Source organism: Callorhinchus milii, unplaced genomic scaffold (genome assembly GCF_018977255.1).
Source record: "Callorhinchus milii isolate IMCB2004 unplaced genomic scaffold, IMCB_Cmil_1.0 Scaffold8, whole genome shotgun sequence".
Lineage (NCBI taxonomy): Eukaryota > Metazoa > Chordata > Chondrichthyes > Chimaeriformes > Callorhinchidae > Callorhinchus > Callorhinchus milii.
The window spans coordinates 21376941-21392579 of NW_024704749.1; the positions used below are offsets into that span (position 1 = coordinate 21376941).

General features: G+C 47.1%; 1 protein-coding gene across 1 annotated transcript in view; it reads right to left on the bottom strand.

Moving 5' to 3' along the window:
- Positions 1–452: 452 nt before the first annotated feature.
- The window catches only part of med27 (mediator complex subunit 27), a 68965-nt gene continuing 53778 nt past the window's right edge, over positions 453–15639 (bottom strand). The window contains exons 5-8 of the mRNA XM_007902755.2: positions 11442–11549; positions 6184–6225; positions 3968–4045; positions 453–1669 (exon numbers count right to left, since the gene is read on the bottom strand). Coding sequence (XP_007900946.1) covers positions 1535–1669; positions 3968–4045; positions 6184–6225; positions 11442–11549 — 363 coding nt within the window. The 3' untranslated portion in view covers positions 453–1534. The remainder of the gene's footprint in view (positions 1670–3967; positions 4046–6183; positions 6226–11441; positions 11550–15639) is intronic.

Genomic DNA, 15639 nt, shown 5'->3' on the forward strand with positions numbered 1-15639 from the left:
AGCGCCTTGGGACGTCCTCCCGACGTGAAAGGCGCTCTATAAATGGAATCTTGTTGTTGTTGTTGTTGTGTGTGTGTGTGTGTGGAGGAACGACCTCAGCGTTATGTGCATCAACGTACAGCACATGTACTTTCACATCAGGTGAATTAATGCCGGTGTACTCTGAACAGAACAATAAGGCAGCTTTAGCTGTGCTGGGCTTTAGTTGTCTGGTCTGACATTTAAGATGATTTAGTTTCGAGCCTATCTGGCTTAACTGCTATTTATATAATACATAATAATAATAATAATCCTTGCATTTGATATAGCGCCTTATCACGTCTACGAGACGTCTCCCGTGTCTGCGCAACAGGAGTAGAATTCTCAGTGCTCAGTTGTGCCACACCACAATCACAGTTCAACTCTTGCACCAATGCCAAGAGTTTGCGCATCAAAAACAACAGAGGTGCAGGTAAATTTAAGACTTACTCTTTATTTATGGAAGTACCACAGGACCTGGGGTGAATGCTCAATTAATGAGCTGTGTGACTCTCTCTCTCTCTGTGTGGACAGAGTATTCCACTCTATGAGGCTGTGAAACAAAGCCAGTGCAGAGCAGGCATCCCGCAGCAAACCAGAGAAATGCTGGGCAATAACGGTACAGCAGATCGAGATGCGTTTTCATCTTCCTTTGAAGATGGAAGATCTTCTCTGTATGACCTGTGCTATTCCCGGCATCGCCTGAGATTGTGAAGGCAGAACAGCACACGTCATACAGAGCTCTGCGAGTTCCCCCTGCCTCTCTCTCTATTGCTCTCCCTTTCGCCTGGGACATGCAACAACAAGCATGACCCTCCACTCCCTCCCTCCCTCGTATCTGGGATGGTTAAAGAGCCTGAGAAGACCTAAGTCCAAACGCTGGCCTGAGCTGGAACCATGACCTCGGAGTCTGTGGGGGACAGACTGTCCACTAAACCACTGTAGAGAGATGATCTGTTTGGGATCAAAGTGATGCAGAAGGGCAGGGAATGGAGGGGAAGAAACTGACCGGTTCAGCAAGCGGACGGAGAGCGGGGTCCCTGAGTTTACACATCAAAAGCTCCGCTCTGTCAGGAGAGGGGGTTCATCCCAACGGCTGCTTCCACACCCACCAACCCTCTCCACAGGATTCGGCACAGAGCATCAACCTCACAAGCCAAGAGGGCGAGTGACAGGTGATGGAAGAGGAAATACACGACAAAAATACAGCTATAAACATAAGGCAGCAGAGTACTTTTTAAGAGAATATATAAAAAGCGACACTTGGAACTTAAAGGGGACATTCAGACGGGAGAACATTCCCCCAATCAGACCTGCAGCATGGCCACCTTTACTCCTGCGAGGCACTTTCTAACAATAACACGTCTGGGAATAGTTTTTCCTCCCGCAAATTAGAGTCCTTCTCGCGCTGAATGCACGGGTGCTCACGGCACGGGCTGCCCGCCGGGTGTCACCCACACCGGGATGCGACGAGCTCAGTCGCGCAGGTGCATCAGTCGGTCGGTGGGTGGGCTGATCACTGCCGGCAGGTATCGTGGAAGGCCTCGAGGGTGCGGAAGTCTCTCCACGTGGGAGGCAGCCCGTCCTGCAGGAATCTGCCACAGCGCTGACACGGAGCCTGGAATAACTTGATGTAACTTCGGAGCCAGGTCTGTGGAGCCAAGCAAATCAGACACTCTCACACACTCTGATTTGAAACTGAAGTTGCTCAAGAGTTTAAAGCATAGAACGTTTGTTAGTCGATTGTTTGATCGCTTTCCGGTGGTAACAAACCCTCAGAGAAAAAAAAGTTGGTCACTCACTGCATGACTGTTTGTGGGATGCTGCTAATCATATTATTATTATCATAAAAATTTTACGCTGCATTGTTCAGCCTAATGTCTATGATTTTATGCCAGTCAGATAAACTGCAGCTCAATGCAGATTCCTAGGCGTGGATTCAAATAATAATAATAATAATGCTTGCAGTTGATATCGCGCCTTATCAAGTCGTCGAGACGTCTCAAAGCACTTCACAGAGTACACTGTAAAGTGAATTGACTGTATATTTTGTGGCTGAAACGCAGCAGCCAATTGCGCAAAGCAGTGTCCCAGACATGTCGTGATAGTATACAATACATTATCATTGTTACACCAGCTAGACACAGGAAACAAGCGAAAAAAAAAATTGGTTTGCTCTGCGGTACCAATATGGAAGATCGGAATCGAACCAGCCCTCTGTGCCAGTCTCTAGTCCTGTTTCTGAGTCAGGCCGGTCCGCAGTATTCCAGGGCACTGCTGATGACAGCATAGCTCAGCCTGGTTCATCGGCAGGACCTGGAAGGGCTGGGAATCCTCCCACTTAGCTCCTGTTAACCCAAAAGCCCTAATGGGGAGGGTGGTCCTAGCTGGACAAGCAGTAGGAAAGGTTGTCAGACAGCACTATCAATGCGATCACTGTCTGCAGTGTGCAAGGAGCACGTCCTCCCTAACAAGGACAAGGCCAGCACGCTGCGAACACGCACACATCACCCGCGTGTCACACTTCAGAGGGACTCACTCTTTATTGCTTGTAAATCCATCTTTAATTGTGTGTTATCCGTGAGACTCGCAGGCCCAACAGTTGCAGACTGAAAACCTTATTAATAAGCGAGGCAAAGCCTCAGTAGCGAGAGGCAGCGAGGAGCTTGGTGGCAGAAAAGATCCCGTCAGTGGATGAGAGCGTCACTGCCAGCCTCAGGGAATGTGGCCTTTTAATCTCGCAGATTACGATGATATTAAATCAGATGCAACTAAAATTAAAACTGCGCAGAGCAAATTGCTTTTTCTTTTCTAGGAAACGGCTGAAATTAAACCCAACTTTAACGGCTCTGCCAAAGTGCGTAACGGAGGAGTGAGTTTAAGTGGGGGGTGGGGTGGAAATCTGCAGTGCTGCTCTCAATAACATTCGGCAATACAATCGCAGAAACAGGCACGTGGATCAGCCACACATTGGACACAGCATGCGCTCAGCCCACGATGTGCACGCTTAATCCTCTCTGCTGCCTCCTGACACCGCCCCCCCCAATGCAAGAGCATGCAAGCTCAGGGCATCACCCTGCACAGCGAATGATCATGGTGGTCCTCAGCTCTCAAAGACATCTCATAGGCTTTGGTGGGTGGTGGGGGGGGAGGTCAAGCATCAAGTGCTGGGGTGGTTGGTTGAACTCACACCTTCCCATTCAAGATTGAGGTGGATAGATGTTTGTTAGGGTATTAGGGTAGGTCAGGGTATTAAGGGATACGGGGCAAGGGAGGGTAATTGGGCTTGAGGCGCAGATCAGTCATGATCTTATAGAAGGGTGGAACAGGCTCGAGGGCCTGAATCGCCTATTCCTGTTCCTATATTTCTAAGCCACGCAAATGCTGGAGTTATTCCGAATGGGAGCCAGGCCCAAGGAAAACCACTGAGGGATGAGGGAAGAGAGTTGGAAGGTGGAATCAATCAAAAGGAGTGACTTCGGAAAAACACACACGACCACTGCCTCCTGCCCTGAAGCTTTCAAGTTTCCATGTTTTTCCGCACTTCACTCTGTACAGCCCCTCACTCTGTACAGCCCCTCATTCTGCACAGCCCCTCACTCTGTACAGCCCCTCACTCTGCACAGCCCCTCACTCTGTACAGCCCCTCACTCTGTACAGCTCCTCACTCTGTACAGCCCCTCATTCTGCACAGCCCCTCACTCTGTACAGCTCCTCACTCTGTACAGCCCCTCACTCTGTACAGCCCCTCATTCTGTACAGCCCCTCACTCTGTACAGCCCCTCATTCTGCACAGCCCCTCACTCTGTACAGCTCCTCACTCTGTACAGCCCCTCACTCTGTACAGCCCCTCACTCTGTACAGCCCCTCACTCTGTACAGCCCCTCACTCTGCACAGCCCCTCACTCTGGACAGCCCCTCACTCTGTACAGTACAGTCCCTCACTCACCATGAAAGACCTGACCACCACGTCCGGCATCTGGGGCAGCTGGTAGTGTAGCAGGGCCGTGGTGGCGTGATCCGTCACCTGCGGAGAGAACGGCGGCAGTCAACAACAACAACAACAAATTACACTTGTATCGCGCCCTTCAGGTCGGAATGACATCCCAGGGCGCTGGACAGTCAGGGGGTTTCGGACCCGAGCTGGGAGTTGCGGTTAGGAGGGGTGGAGGGCAGAGGGTGTGGGGGTGGGGGCGAGTTTCAATCAGGCGTAATGCACGGCTGCCATCATGGGACAGAATGCACGGCTGCTAAACGATCGCCTCCAATCTCGAGCAGCACTCTCCCAGCTCGTACTTTAGTTTCATTACGTTTCCCAATCTCTTCTTGCACTGTTGTCTTACAACGTTTCTCAAACGAGCTTGCTGTTAGCTATAATAAAAATCATAATAATCTTTGCATTTAATATAGCGCCTGAGCACGTCGTTGAGACCTCTCAAAGCGCTTCACAGGACGTACTGTAGAGTGGATTGACTGCGTATTTCGTGGGCGAAACGCAGCAGCCAATTGCGCACAGCAACATCCCACAAACAGTCGTGGATTGAGTGATCGAATTGAAAGAGTAAAATGGGGGAAGAAAAGACCAAACCAAACATTGCCCTAAAATCTTTCTCAAACGTGTTCTGCTGGTGGCTGTGTGTAAAAGGGACTGGGCCCGCAACAACAACAACAACAAGATTACATTTGTATAGCGCCTTTCACGTCGGGAGGAAGTCCCAAGGTGTTGGACAGAGTGCAGCATTTCAGACCTGAGCTGGGGGTTGGGGGGGTAAGGGAGGGGAGGGGAAGGGGGGAGGCCGATGGCATGGTCGAAGAGGAGGGTCTTGAGGCGGGACTTGAAGGAGGCTAAGGAGGGGGTGAGTCTAGGAACAACAGCAATTTGCATTTATATAACGCCCTTCACGCGGGGTAGTGTCCTGGAGCGCTAGGAAGGGCTAAAGTCTGTAGAGCTGCACAGTTGGGAGAGCTCCCAGCTTCAGGAGCGCTGGGAACAGGTGGAGGAGAGGTCACTACAGATCCCAGTGTGGGCGCGGATGCCAGAAGGTTCCATTTTACTTTTTTTTCCAATCCTCACAATTTGTTTTTTTATATTATGCCAAACGGCCTTTGTAAACGTCTCTCTGATCTCGTGCTTATAGATCTGCGCAAGAGAGAGAGAGAGAGAGAGAGAGAGAAAAAAAATCCCTTGAAAAGAAACAAAACTCTTGCCTAAAACGAAACAAATGGGGATAGATTCAGCAGCATATGCTGGCTGGCTGTAATTCGCAGTTAATGAGACTCGGCACAACACATGAAAGCGACGGACAGAAGGGAGCACATGACAAAGAAGAGAAGCAGATATATTCTCAAAGAGACGGGGGGAAATGAAGCCACTTCTGAAAGGATCAAACCAGCGGCTGAGAACCGCAGGGATCCAGGCTCCTGATGAGCACAATGAGGAACATGATTTGAGGCTTGGGACAAGCTGGGGGAGCAGAGATGTGACTAACAGCAGCCACTAGCTGGACGGTGATGGCCGATCTTGCCGCTAGTCTCACAGCCAGTGCTCGTCCCTTCACACAGTGTCCCTTGCCGTCCCACATGCACACACACACACACACACACACACCGCGTGGTGCTTTGCCTCCGGCGACACGTGTGCTACACTCACATCAGGTGCCACATGGAGATTTGAGATGCGTTCAGGTCTCTGTCCTTCTAGGAAAGTGTAGTGGTTAGCAAGTGAGAGGACCAGGGTTCGATTCTGGGGTGGGGCAAAACCTTAGGCAAGTTTCCTTACTCCACACGTCTGTTTACCTGGCAGTAAGTAGGAATCTGTTTGTTAGTCGATTGGCGGATCGCTTTCCGGGGGTGGGGGGGGGGTAATAATCCCTCAAAAAAAAAATTGGTCACTCAATCCATGACTGTGCGCAATTGGCTACTGCATTTCGCCCACAAACATACACAGTCAATTCACATCACAGTATATTCTGTGAAGCGCTTTGAGACGTCTCAAGCACGTGATAAGGCGCTACATCAAATACAACGACAAAACAAATTACATTTGCATAGCGCCTTTCACATTGGGAGGACAAATGCAAGGATTATTATTATTATAATTATTATTAATAATTGGTGACTTCCTGCGATACCCTACAGACCTCTGATCAGCCACCATGTACTCACCTTCTGAAAGACCTGATGACTGGACTTAGACCAGATGTCCAGCTATGGAGTAAAGAAAAGACAGTAATTAGATACATTCACAAACCATCCCAACATTGTCCACTATCCGCAGTCTGGGTACATAGAGGCTCTCACCAGCAGGCCAGGTATTGTGAGCGTTGCTGCTCACAAGGGAGGTCCTGTTATCTGCTATCCACCTAATGAGGACTCAAATCTATCTGGGGGAAAGGTAAGTCGAGTCTCCTTGGGGCTGAGTAGGCACAAAAGGTGATGTGCGTAGCATGGAATAAGTTGATGCTACTTGGCAATCTCAATAGACAGGTTCCTGAGCCAAGCTGGTCCACAGTACTCCAAAGTACTGTTGATGACAGACCAGCCCAGCCTGGCTCATCGGCAGGACTTGAAGGAGCAGTCACTGGCAGCAGGGATTGTTCCCATATGGCTTCTGTTAACACTGCAAAATTGTGATGGGTAGGGTGGTCCTAGATGGAAAAGCAGAGGGAAGGTTGCCAGACAGTATTGACGCTTGTTTTACTCCAAACACACACCCTGGGGTCCCCAGGCTCTCGCCAACCTGGGCCTAATACTTTCTGGAATTAGATAAGCAGGGTGTGTAGTTCCAGGGAGGGAGAGAGAGAGTGCGCATTCCATCCCAGATACTGGAAATTTCTATGTGTAAATGCCCACAATACAGTCAATTCACTTTACAGTATATTCTGCAAAGCGCTTTGAGACGTCTCGAAGACGCAATAAGGCGCTATATCAAATGCAAGGATTATTAGAAACGGCATCCATGTGTAGAACTCAGTACGGTATGAATACTCTTAAGCACGGTGATGGGTTTCCGCAAGTGTCAAGACACCCGGCTGACCAAATAAATCTACGTGCTGTCATTGTCTGCACTTCCTGTGTTACAGCTAATTCTCAGAGTCTTTAGCAGAATGTTACAAATATAATGAAACTCATTAGAGGCGTTATAAACATTCATCTGTTCTGCAGCGATGACAAGCCATGGCTCTAGCTGAGGAGTTATTACCAGAAACTCCTGAACTCAGTGCACGAAAGGGATTTAAAATCAACAGAATAATGGAATTAAATAGTAATAATAATAATCCATAGATTTAATGTAGTGCCTTACCCACGTCATTGAGACATCTCAAAGTGCTTCACAATATAAATTCTTTATAGAATATACTGTAAAGCGAATTGACTGTGTATTTTTGTGGGCGAAATGCAGTAGCCAATTGCACACAGCAGTGTCCCACCAACAGTCGTGAATTGAGTGACCAATTTATTATCTATTTAGTTTGAAGGGATTGTTAGCCCCCGGAAAGCGATCCACCAATTGACTAATGACTTACTGCAAGGCAAACAGAGGCGTGTGGAGTAAGGAAACTTGCCTAAGGTTTCACCCCGCCAGGGAATCAAGCCCGGGTCCTCTCGCTTGCGAGGTGAGTGCTCTAACTAATACGCTACAGGACTCCACTCCCTATAATTAAATCCCTTTAAAGCTCATTCAAAATCAGTAATACCCCCCAACAGTCTCAACCACGGCAATCAGAGGCACAGTGCAAATCCAATAATGTATGGAGTTTGTGGGGGAATAGTACAGAAATTGTAAGGCTCTCTCTCTGGCTGAGTATAGGTATTTTTCCACCTTTGTTGGTTGGACACATCAGAGATGCACATCCCAGCACAGCGCAAACCAGCTGGAGAGACAAGAGAGAGAAAACGTAAAAATGTCTTTCAGTTGTAATCAAAGTACAACAAAACAGGTTAAAAGGGTTTAAGAGATCATTCCAAGCTCCTCTCCCTCTCTGCCTGCTAGCCAACGAACCCAAACGTATAAATATTGGAAGAAAGGAGTGCTGAGAGGCCGAGAGGGAGAGAGAGAGAGAGAGAGAGAGAGAGCAGCTGATGTGAGATCAGAAGAAGCTGTTTAGGATGTCTAGTTTGTCAGCTTCTGCCTGACCTGCTCATCTTGTATGAAAAGTACTCTCACACTTTCCAGCAATGAATCCAAAAAAAACCAACAAAATAAATAATGCACCTTCACACGGCATTATCGCTCAACTTTTCACTTTCAATCAAGCCCTGCATTTGTAACAGCAGAAAAAACTGCTGAAAGCACAAACCCAGCACTTTCTAAATCTAAATTAAATCCCAGCCATTTTGCCGCAATTTTTTCCCTCTCCGCCAGCCGGAGTAACGAAGGTTTTTGAAGGTCGTCAGAATGATTTCAAAGGATATAACAAATCAAACCGTTCCCTGCATCTGATATCAAACAGGCCCCCGTGTCAGGACTGATTAAAGAACCCAGATTCAACCCTCCCCCCCTACTCACTCCCCCTCTTCCGAAGATATCCCACTTTGAAGTCTGGAGGATCGGGGATCAGAAATGACCCAGGAGACAGATCTCAACATCTTTGAAGCTTTCCTTTGATAGAATGCCTCTCCCTTTGCTGCTGCTGTTGTTGCTGCTGCTACTCTGGGAGGTGCCTGGCAGCCTTTTTGCTCCCGTTACTGTGTAATTAACAATGTCTTGACGCAACACAGCTCTGGTGGTTTGAGCCGAAGCTCACGAAGGCAGGGCTGAACGTACATCTTTAGCTGTGATAAATTAGCGAGCCGGGTGCACACAACATTGCAGGCACCACCGCAGACAGCGAGGTCATCAACCCTCCCCCCACTCCCCCCCACCCCCAAACAGAGGATATATTTTAATTAATGCATTTGTTAGGTTTAATCTTTAGCTGCTACGGCATATTAATGATCTCTCTATTACTGTGTGTAACCACATTATAGCAAATACAAGAGCCATTTAACCTAATTTGCGATTCAGATGAAGTAAATATATAAACACTGGCACAGTCAGGATCATAAATATTTTATTGCTTCAAGCTGACGTTTGCTCCCCCAACGCTAACCCTGACTTCGCTTTCCCCGGAGAAGGGCTGGTATTTCCAGACCCCTCATGATGCAATTGGTTCACGTGCTTTACTCGGTTCAGAGGGCACAGACAGATTGTCTCTCCTGTGCACTCAAATGAGATGTTTGGAGTCATTTTCAGAATTGCACTTGCGGGTAGACAGCTGCTTGGCTCTGACGCACTGCACAGGTGCAGCAAAAGCTGCAGGGAATGCGGAGCACAAACAGCACCAGAGCTCTAACGTGATAGAGCCATCAACACTGCCATGGGCTTCAGACACGCTGCCTGCCATTCGTTGACTGGCCCCCCAGCGCTGGTCACTGTGAGGAAGTTGTGGGGAAGGCTCTTCCAAAGTGCGCCACCTATTGACTCAGACGAGAACTGCAGTACCAGAATCCTTGCCTTTCACATCGGGGTTATATCTCAAAGCAGTTTAATAAGCTGTTACGGAGACAAAGGTGAGCGATATACCAGCTTACTCCGTCCAAATCCAATTTAGAGGCTATCTGATCAACACACTCAGCTCCAGGACAGAAGGTGGGGATGTTAGCCCACAACCTAGGCTGTCACTCCAGTGTAGTACTGAGCTCTGGTGTGTTGGGAGATGCTGTCCTTTAGATAAGATGTTAAACCAAGGTCCCTTCTGCCTGTTGAAGATACCATGCCACTATTAGAAGACAGGTGTGATCTGGCCAATATTCCTCCAAATAAACTGATCATTCACCTCATGGCTGTTTGTGGGACATTGCTCTGTGCAAATTAGCTGGTGCATTTATCTACAAATATATAGTCACTACACTTGGCAGAATATTATTGTTAAACACTGTGATGTTTCCATATCAGGAATCCACACTAAGCATTCCCAAACACTACCCTGCCTGAAGGGTTACTGTATAAATACAAGTTGCAATTTTAATTATAAGCGCAATATCAAATGCAAGGATTAGTATAAAAATGGAAGTGGTTTTCTGTTATACATATTAGCAATATCAATGGTGAGTTATATGGGTTTAGCTGGTTACGACTCCGGCACTTACCCCCAATGCACACTCCCTAAGCCTTGGCTCATTGCAACCTGCGCCTAACACTTTCCAGAATTAGGTAACATAGGAGCATAGGAACAGGAGGAGGCCATTCAGCCCTTCGAGCCTGTTCCGCCATTTAATTAGATCATGGTACCTCAACTAATCCTTTCAATTAGAATTACCCACTTTCTCCCCATATCCCTTCATACCCTGATCTACCAAAAATCTATCATCCTGCTTACCTGGATACATCCAGATACATCCAGGTAAGTAGGATGCATCCCTCCAGGGAGAGAAAGAGAGAGTGTGCATTACATTTCAACAATCTATCTCTGGAATTTCCATGTGTAGGTGGGATACATGGAATTCTCAGTTTGGTTTGGATATTCTTAGGCACGGAGATGGGTTTTCGCATGTGTCAGACACCTGTCTGACCCCCGCCACAAAAATAGCACCTTTAAATCAGGTGTGTTGTGCTACTTCGAGAATTATAACACTTCCACTCCGCTAGACGTTCAATGAAGAGTTAAACTGAACAATTTAGCCAAATTGTTAATATTAGCATTTGGAAATGACTCATGGCCATGTGTGAGCTGTGCGCAGAGATGAAACTATTCACTGTTTAGCCACTAATTATTATGTACCGAGTGGAAAAAAAAGGATCTGTACAAATTAAGAAAAAACTTCCAAGTAACATTCCTAGTCTGCACTTCAAAGTGTCTGGATGATTTCTGAAGTCGAGACTTAAAACTCCTTTGCACACCTGTGTGTGTGCATGGCTTGCTATACTGTGCCAATGAGAATGATTGTGTGAGTGATTGTGTGAGTGTGGTGTCTGTGAGTAGTGTGTGTGTGTGTGTGTGAGATGGGGTGTGAGTATGAGTATGTGTTCAGGTGTGAGTGAATGAGTGTGTGTGTAAGTGAGTGAGTGTGTGTGAGTATGTTTAGGTGTGTGTGTGAGTGTGTGTGTGAGTTAGTGTGTGTAGGTGTCTGAGTGTGAATGAGTGTATGTGTAAGTGTGTGTGTGAGGGGTGAATGTCGGTGTCAAGGTATGTGAGTGTGTGGAGGGAAATGAGCTGCTGACACACTAAACGACTGGTTTAACGCACCAAGGACTTCAAACTGTGAAGGAGTTTCCGGTCTTTAGTACAATTTCAGGAAACTAACTGAGGCCGTATCCCCAATCCTATCCTTCTGTATTCAAGTCCGTGCCTTTCTGAACACATTGCCTCAAAGACAGAATTGGTAATTGATATAAGTGTCTGATTAACGCAGAAGTCCATCACCCCCGACAACAATCCCACCTTCCCATCGTCCGTCAGCACGTGCTCGTGGTAAGCCTTGATAATGGTCCGGTCGATAAACAGACTCCTCATCACCACAATGGCCTTCAACACCTTCCCAAGGGTCACCTAGAACACACAAAGCAGACGGGCGGACATGAGGAGAGTCGTTCAATTGAACATTTACAGAGCTCCTCTTCCATACCCACTACCCAGAGTTGAGAACCCGGTCCCTCCGCATTGAACAGCAGCTGTCACTGCCCCCACCCCCCGCTCCCCACAGGCACCAGAATACCCCACAGACACGAAACTCACTGTGATGCATCCTTTTCTCTCTCTCTCACACACACAAACACCCCCCCACCACCCCAACCCTCCCTCACTCCCAGCAGCAACAGTGACGTCGCTGCCTCCTAGGTGTGGATTCCAGACACTCGTCACATCCAATGAGGAAGCGATGGCTGCCTGTTCACCTGGGACCAGCTGATACCAAACATCAAGACACCAAGACCATAGTGACTCGCCCTCTCACCCCACTGCATCTATCCAGTTCCACCATCCTGTCATGTCCCAAACTATATACTGTTGGGAATTGGCTGCTGCGTTCCTCCCACCAAATATACAGTCAATTCACTTGACAGTATATCCTGTGAAGCACTTTGAGACATCTCGAAGACGTGATGAGGCCCTATTTCAAATGCAAGTATTATTATTACTTCTGTATCCCAAGACCTTATTTCCTAACAGAAGACTATCTAATTTGTACTAAACCAAATCACTCATTTACTGAGCGAGCAGTCTCGCTCGGAGCCAAGCAACACTGGCATTCAGCATGGTCCATCTACTGAAAGCAGTGGCGGAGAAAAAACCTCTAAGCTGTCAACACACTGAGCTGCGTGCAGTGTATTGCAGAGCGCTCCATACATCAGCCGTGTGAAGTGTGGCTGCTGGCTATAATGAGCTTTTAATCCCAGAGAACACTTTGTAAAGTTACTCACTCTATCAGGTCGCTTGGCCCCCGGGCTACAATAATTATAGAGTTATGTGAATGTTCGACTGCATATATATGTAACCAATCTCATTGCCACCGTCTATAATTAATCAAGGTGTCTAATGAGTTCTTTCAGCAGGAGAAAAATGTCTGGGTAATGACATCTCGTGTGCAGACCGTGACTACAGCTCAGAACCCAGGAAAGCAATGCATTTAACTCTAACTAGGCTGGGGGTGGGTGGGTGGGTTTGGGGATGGGAGGAAATGCGCGAAACGGGAGCCTATTTAAAAGAAGTGATTGATTTCTTAATCGTACAACCAACACAATAGAATATTAAGACTGTATATAACACACTCTTTTCCTGCACTAACTCACTCACTAACGATTTCCTCGCACCATTATGTTCACTGCGATTCAGACACTGACTCGGATTTCGTGACAGACTGTTAAAGCCGTCAGACTGGACTCAATGTCAGTCTAAACACTGCATCTGTGAGTTAGGTTTTCCTAGAAAGCCTAAAGGATTACAGTTGAGTCAAAATACAGGAACCGACTTTTGATGTTAATATGACTCCAATAAATCTGGACTTTTTTAGGATTACCTAATGATAAATGGGATTGAATTTTAGGTTTATTAAAATGCACTTTGCTGGAGAAATTTTAACTGTTTGAACGGACTTCTGAAATCCTTCAAAGAAATCTCAATCTGCAGGGTACCGGGATGAGGAGGGATCCGGAATTGGGGATCAAAGGAGCACCGTGCATTCGGGAGCAGGAATAGAAGGGAATCGAACACATTCACGGCAGAGGAAAACGATGCTGATTGACTAATATTACATTCAAATTTAGATAGGAAACGTAATTCCATTCCTTGGAGAGCAGAGACTGAGTTAACGTCAGAGACAAGTCGGTTCCTGAGTGTTCCCAGCCACTTCTGTTTTTATTTGGATTTCCAGCATCTGCAGTATTTTGCCTTTTGTTCCATTCCTTGCTTGGCTGTGTGTTAAGGGCATAGGAGCACTTCCCTCCTGCTCTTATCCGAATACTATCCCACAAGCACAGCTGTTCCTACATCTCAGTGAGTGGGGCTCAGTGACCACAGACAGAGCCTAATCCTGCTCTCAATAGTGCTCTACAGACTCAGCAGACTCCAGCAACAATGGCAGATCTGGAGGTCGGGGACGCTACTCTGTGTGAGGGGCGCTTATATAAATGCAAGTTGTTGTTGTTAGAGGTGCCTTTGTACAGTGTAGAGTTGGCAGAACAAGGTGATGACCTTGAACGTACACAATCTGAGGAACATGAGCAAGGACTGTGCAGCATTCTTTGAAGGTGGCAGGACAGGTAGATAAAGCTGTTAAAAAGCATACGGGATACTAGGCTTTATAAATAGGAGCATAGAATACAAAAGTCAGGAAGTTATCGTGATCCTTTATAAAATACTGGTTAGGCCTCAGCTAGAGATTGTGTTCAGTTCTGGGCACCACAGATGTCAAGGCATTGGAGAGGGTGCAAAGGAGATTTACCAGGATGGTACCAGGAACGAAGGAGGCGAGAGAAGGAGAGGCAAGAAAAGCGAGGATTATTCTCCTTGGAGCAGAGAAGGTTAAGAGGAGACTTAATAGAAGTTTTTCAAAATTAAAGATTCGATAGGGTGAACAAGGTGAAACTATTTCCACTGGTGGGTGGGTCGGTAACTCGAGGCCACCGATTTAAAATAGTTGTTGAAAGAAACAGAGGGGAGGTGAGGAGAATGTTTTTTGACAATGAGTTGTTTGGATCTGGAATGCATTGCTTGAAAAGGTGGTGGAAGCCGATTCGATAACAACTTTTAAGAGAGAAGTAGATAATTATTTGGGGAGGACAAGTTTGCAGGGCTGTGGAGAGAGAGTGGGGGAGGGCGATTGATTTGGATTGTTCTTTTCAAAGAGCCGACACAGACACGATGGGCCGAATGACATTTTTCCATGCTGTATAATTCTATGATTCTATATTCCACCCACCGACAAATTAAGATGTCCATTTAGTAGAAAACAAGAACACCAGAGCGTGCCAATGGCACAGGGAGGAGAGGTGAGGCACGCCGGCTTGGCCCTCGAGTCCCAATCCATCACTCAATCACGATCCCAATCAGCGCATTGGGAATTTGCTAATGGAACTATTTCCTTGGCACCATTTCCTTCAGTTGGGACATCGGTAAAAAGGGCAAACAGTCTTAGGATATTTAGCAAAAACAGGGAAGAGATGGGAAGGGTGTCAGCCTGTCTCAGCACTCTGGCCTTAAGAATCAGAAGGTTGTGGGTTCAGGCCCCATGTCGGGACTTCAAGCTTTGAGCCTATTCTAATGCAGTGCCGATCGTTGGAAATGCCATCCTTTGGAGGAGACATTAAACTGTTGACAACTGCTGCAGGTCGTGCAGAAGGGTTGCCCTAGAAACGAGACACTTTCAACACAGAAGACCATTCAACCCATCATGTCTGTCCCACTGCTCGCTTTATTATTCATCCCACTTTCCCACTCATTTGCAAGGGCTTTGCTGTGTGCAAATTGGTCACTGCGTCCGCCTACAAAATACATGGTCATTGCATTTCACAGTAAATGGTGTAAAGTGCTTTGAAACACTGACAGCGTGGTGAGGCGCTGTATCAAATGCAAGGATTATCGTGCTTAATGTCTTCACTCAGAGCATTATGAGGGTGTGGAAATCACCAAAAGTGAAGCTCTGGAAGCTCAATAGAACCATTGAAAGGGGAACTGAGGGGCACCAGAGCAGTAATAAAAAAAAACAAGAACGAACATGGGGGAAAGAGTTAGAAAGTGGGATGAATAATAAAGGGAATAATGGCATGGACACGATGGGTTGAATGGTTCTCGTGTGTTGAAAGTGTCTGTTTCTAGGGCAGACCCTCTGCACAGCCCGCAGCGGCTGTCAAATCAGATCTGATGCTGAAAGTGGCGTCAGGGACAATCAGCCAGCCGCCAATCTTGCCAGGAAGGCGATCAGAGTCAGGCTGACTGACTGACTGATTGACTGACTGAAAGCTTCTAGTGCTGGCCGTGTACCTTGGGAAGAATATGTTAAAGCCACATTTAGAGCTGGCATGGCTATTTAGCTTTGCGTTTGATCAGAAAGGACGGGAGCTTCAAGGAGCTCGAGCAATCTCAGTGCAATTACACGCGAGATGGTGTGACATGCCACCTCTCTCTCTCTCTCTCTCTGTCTGTC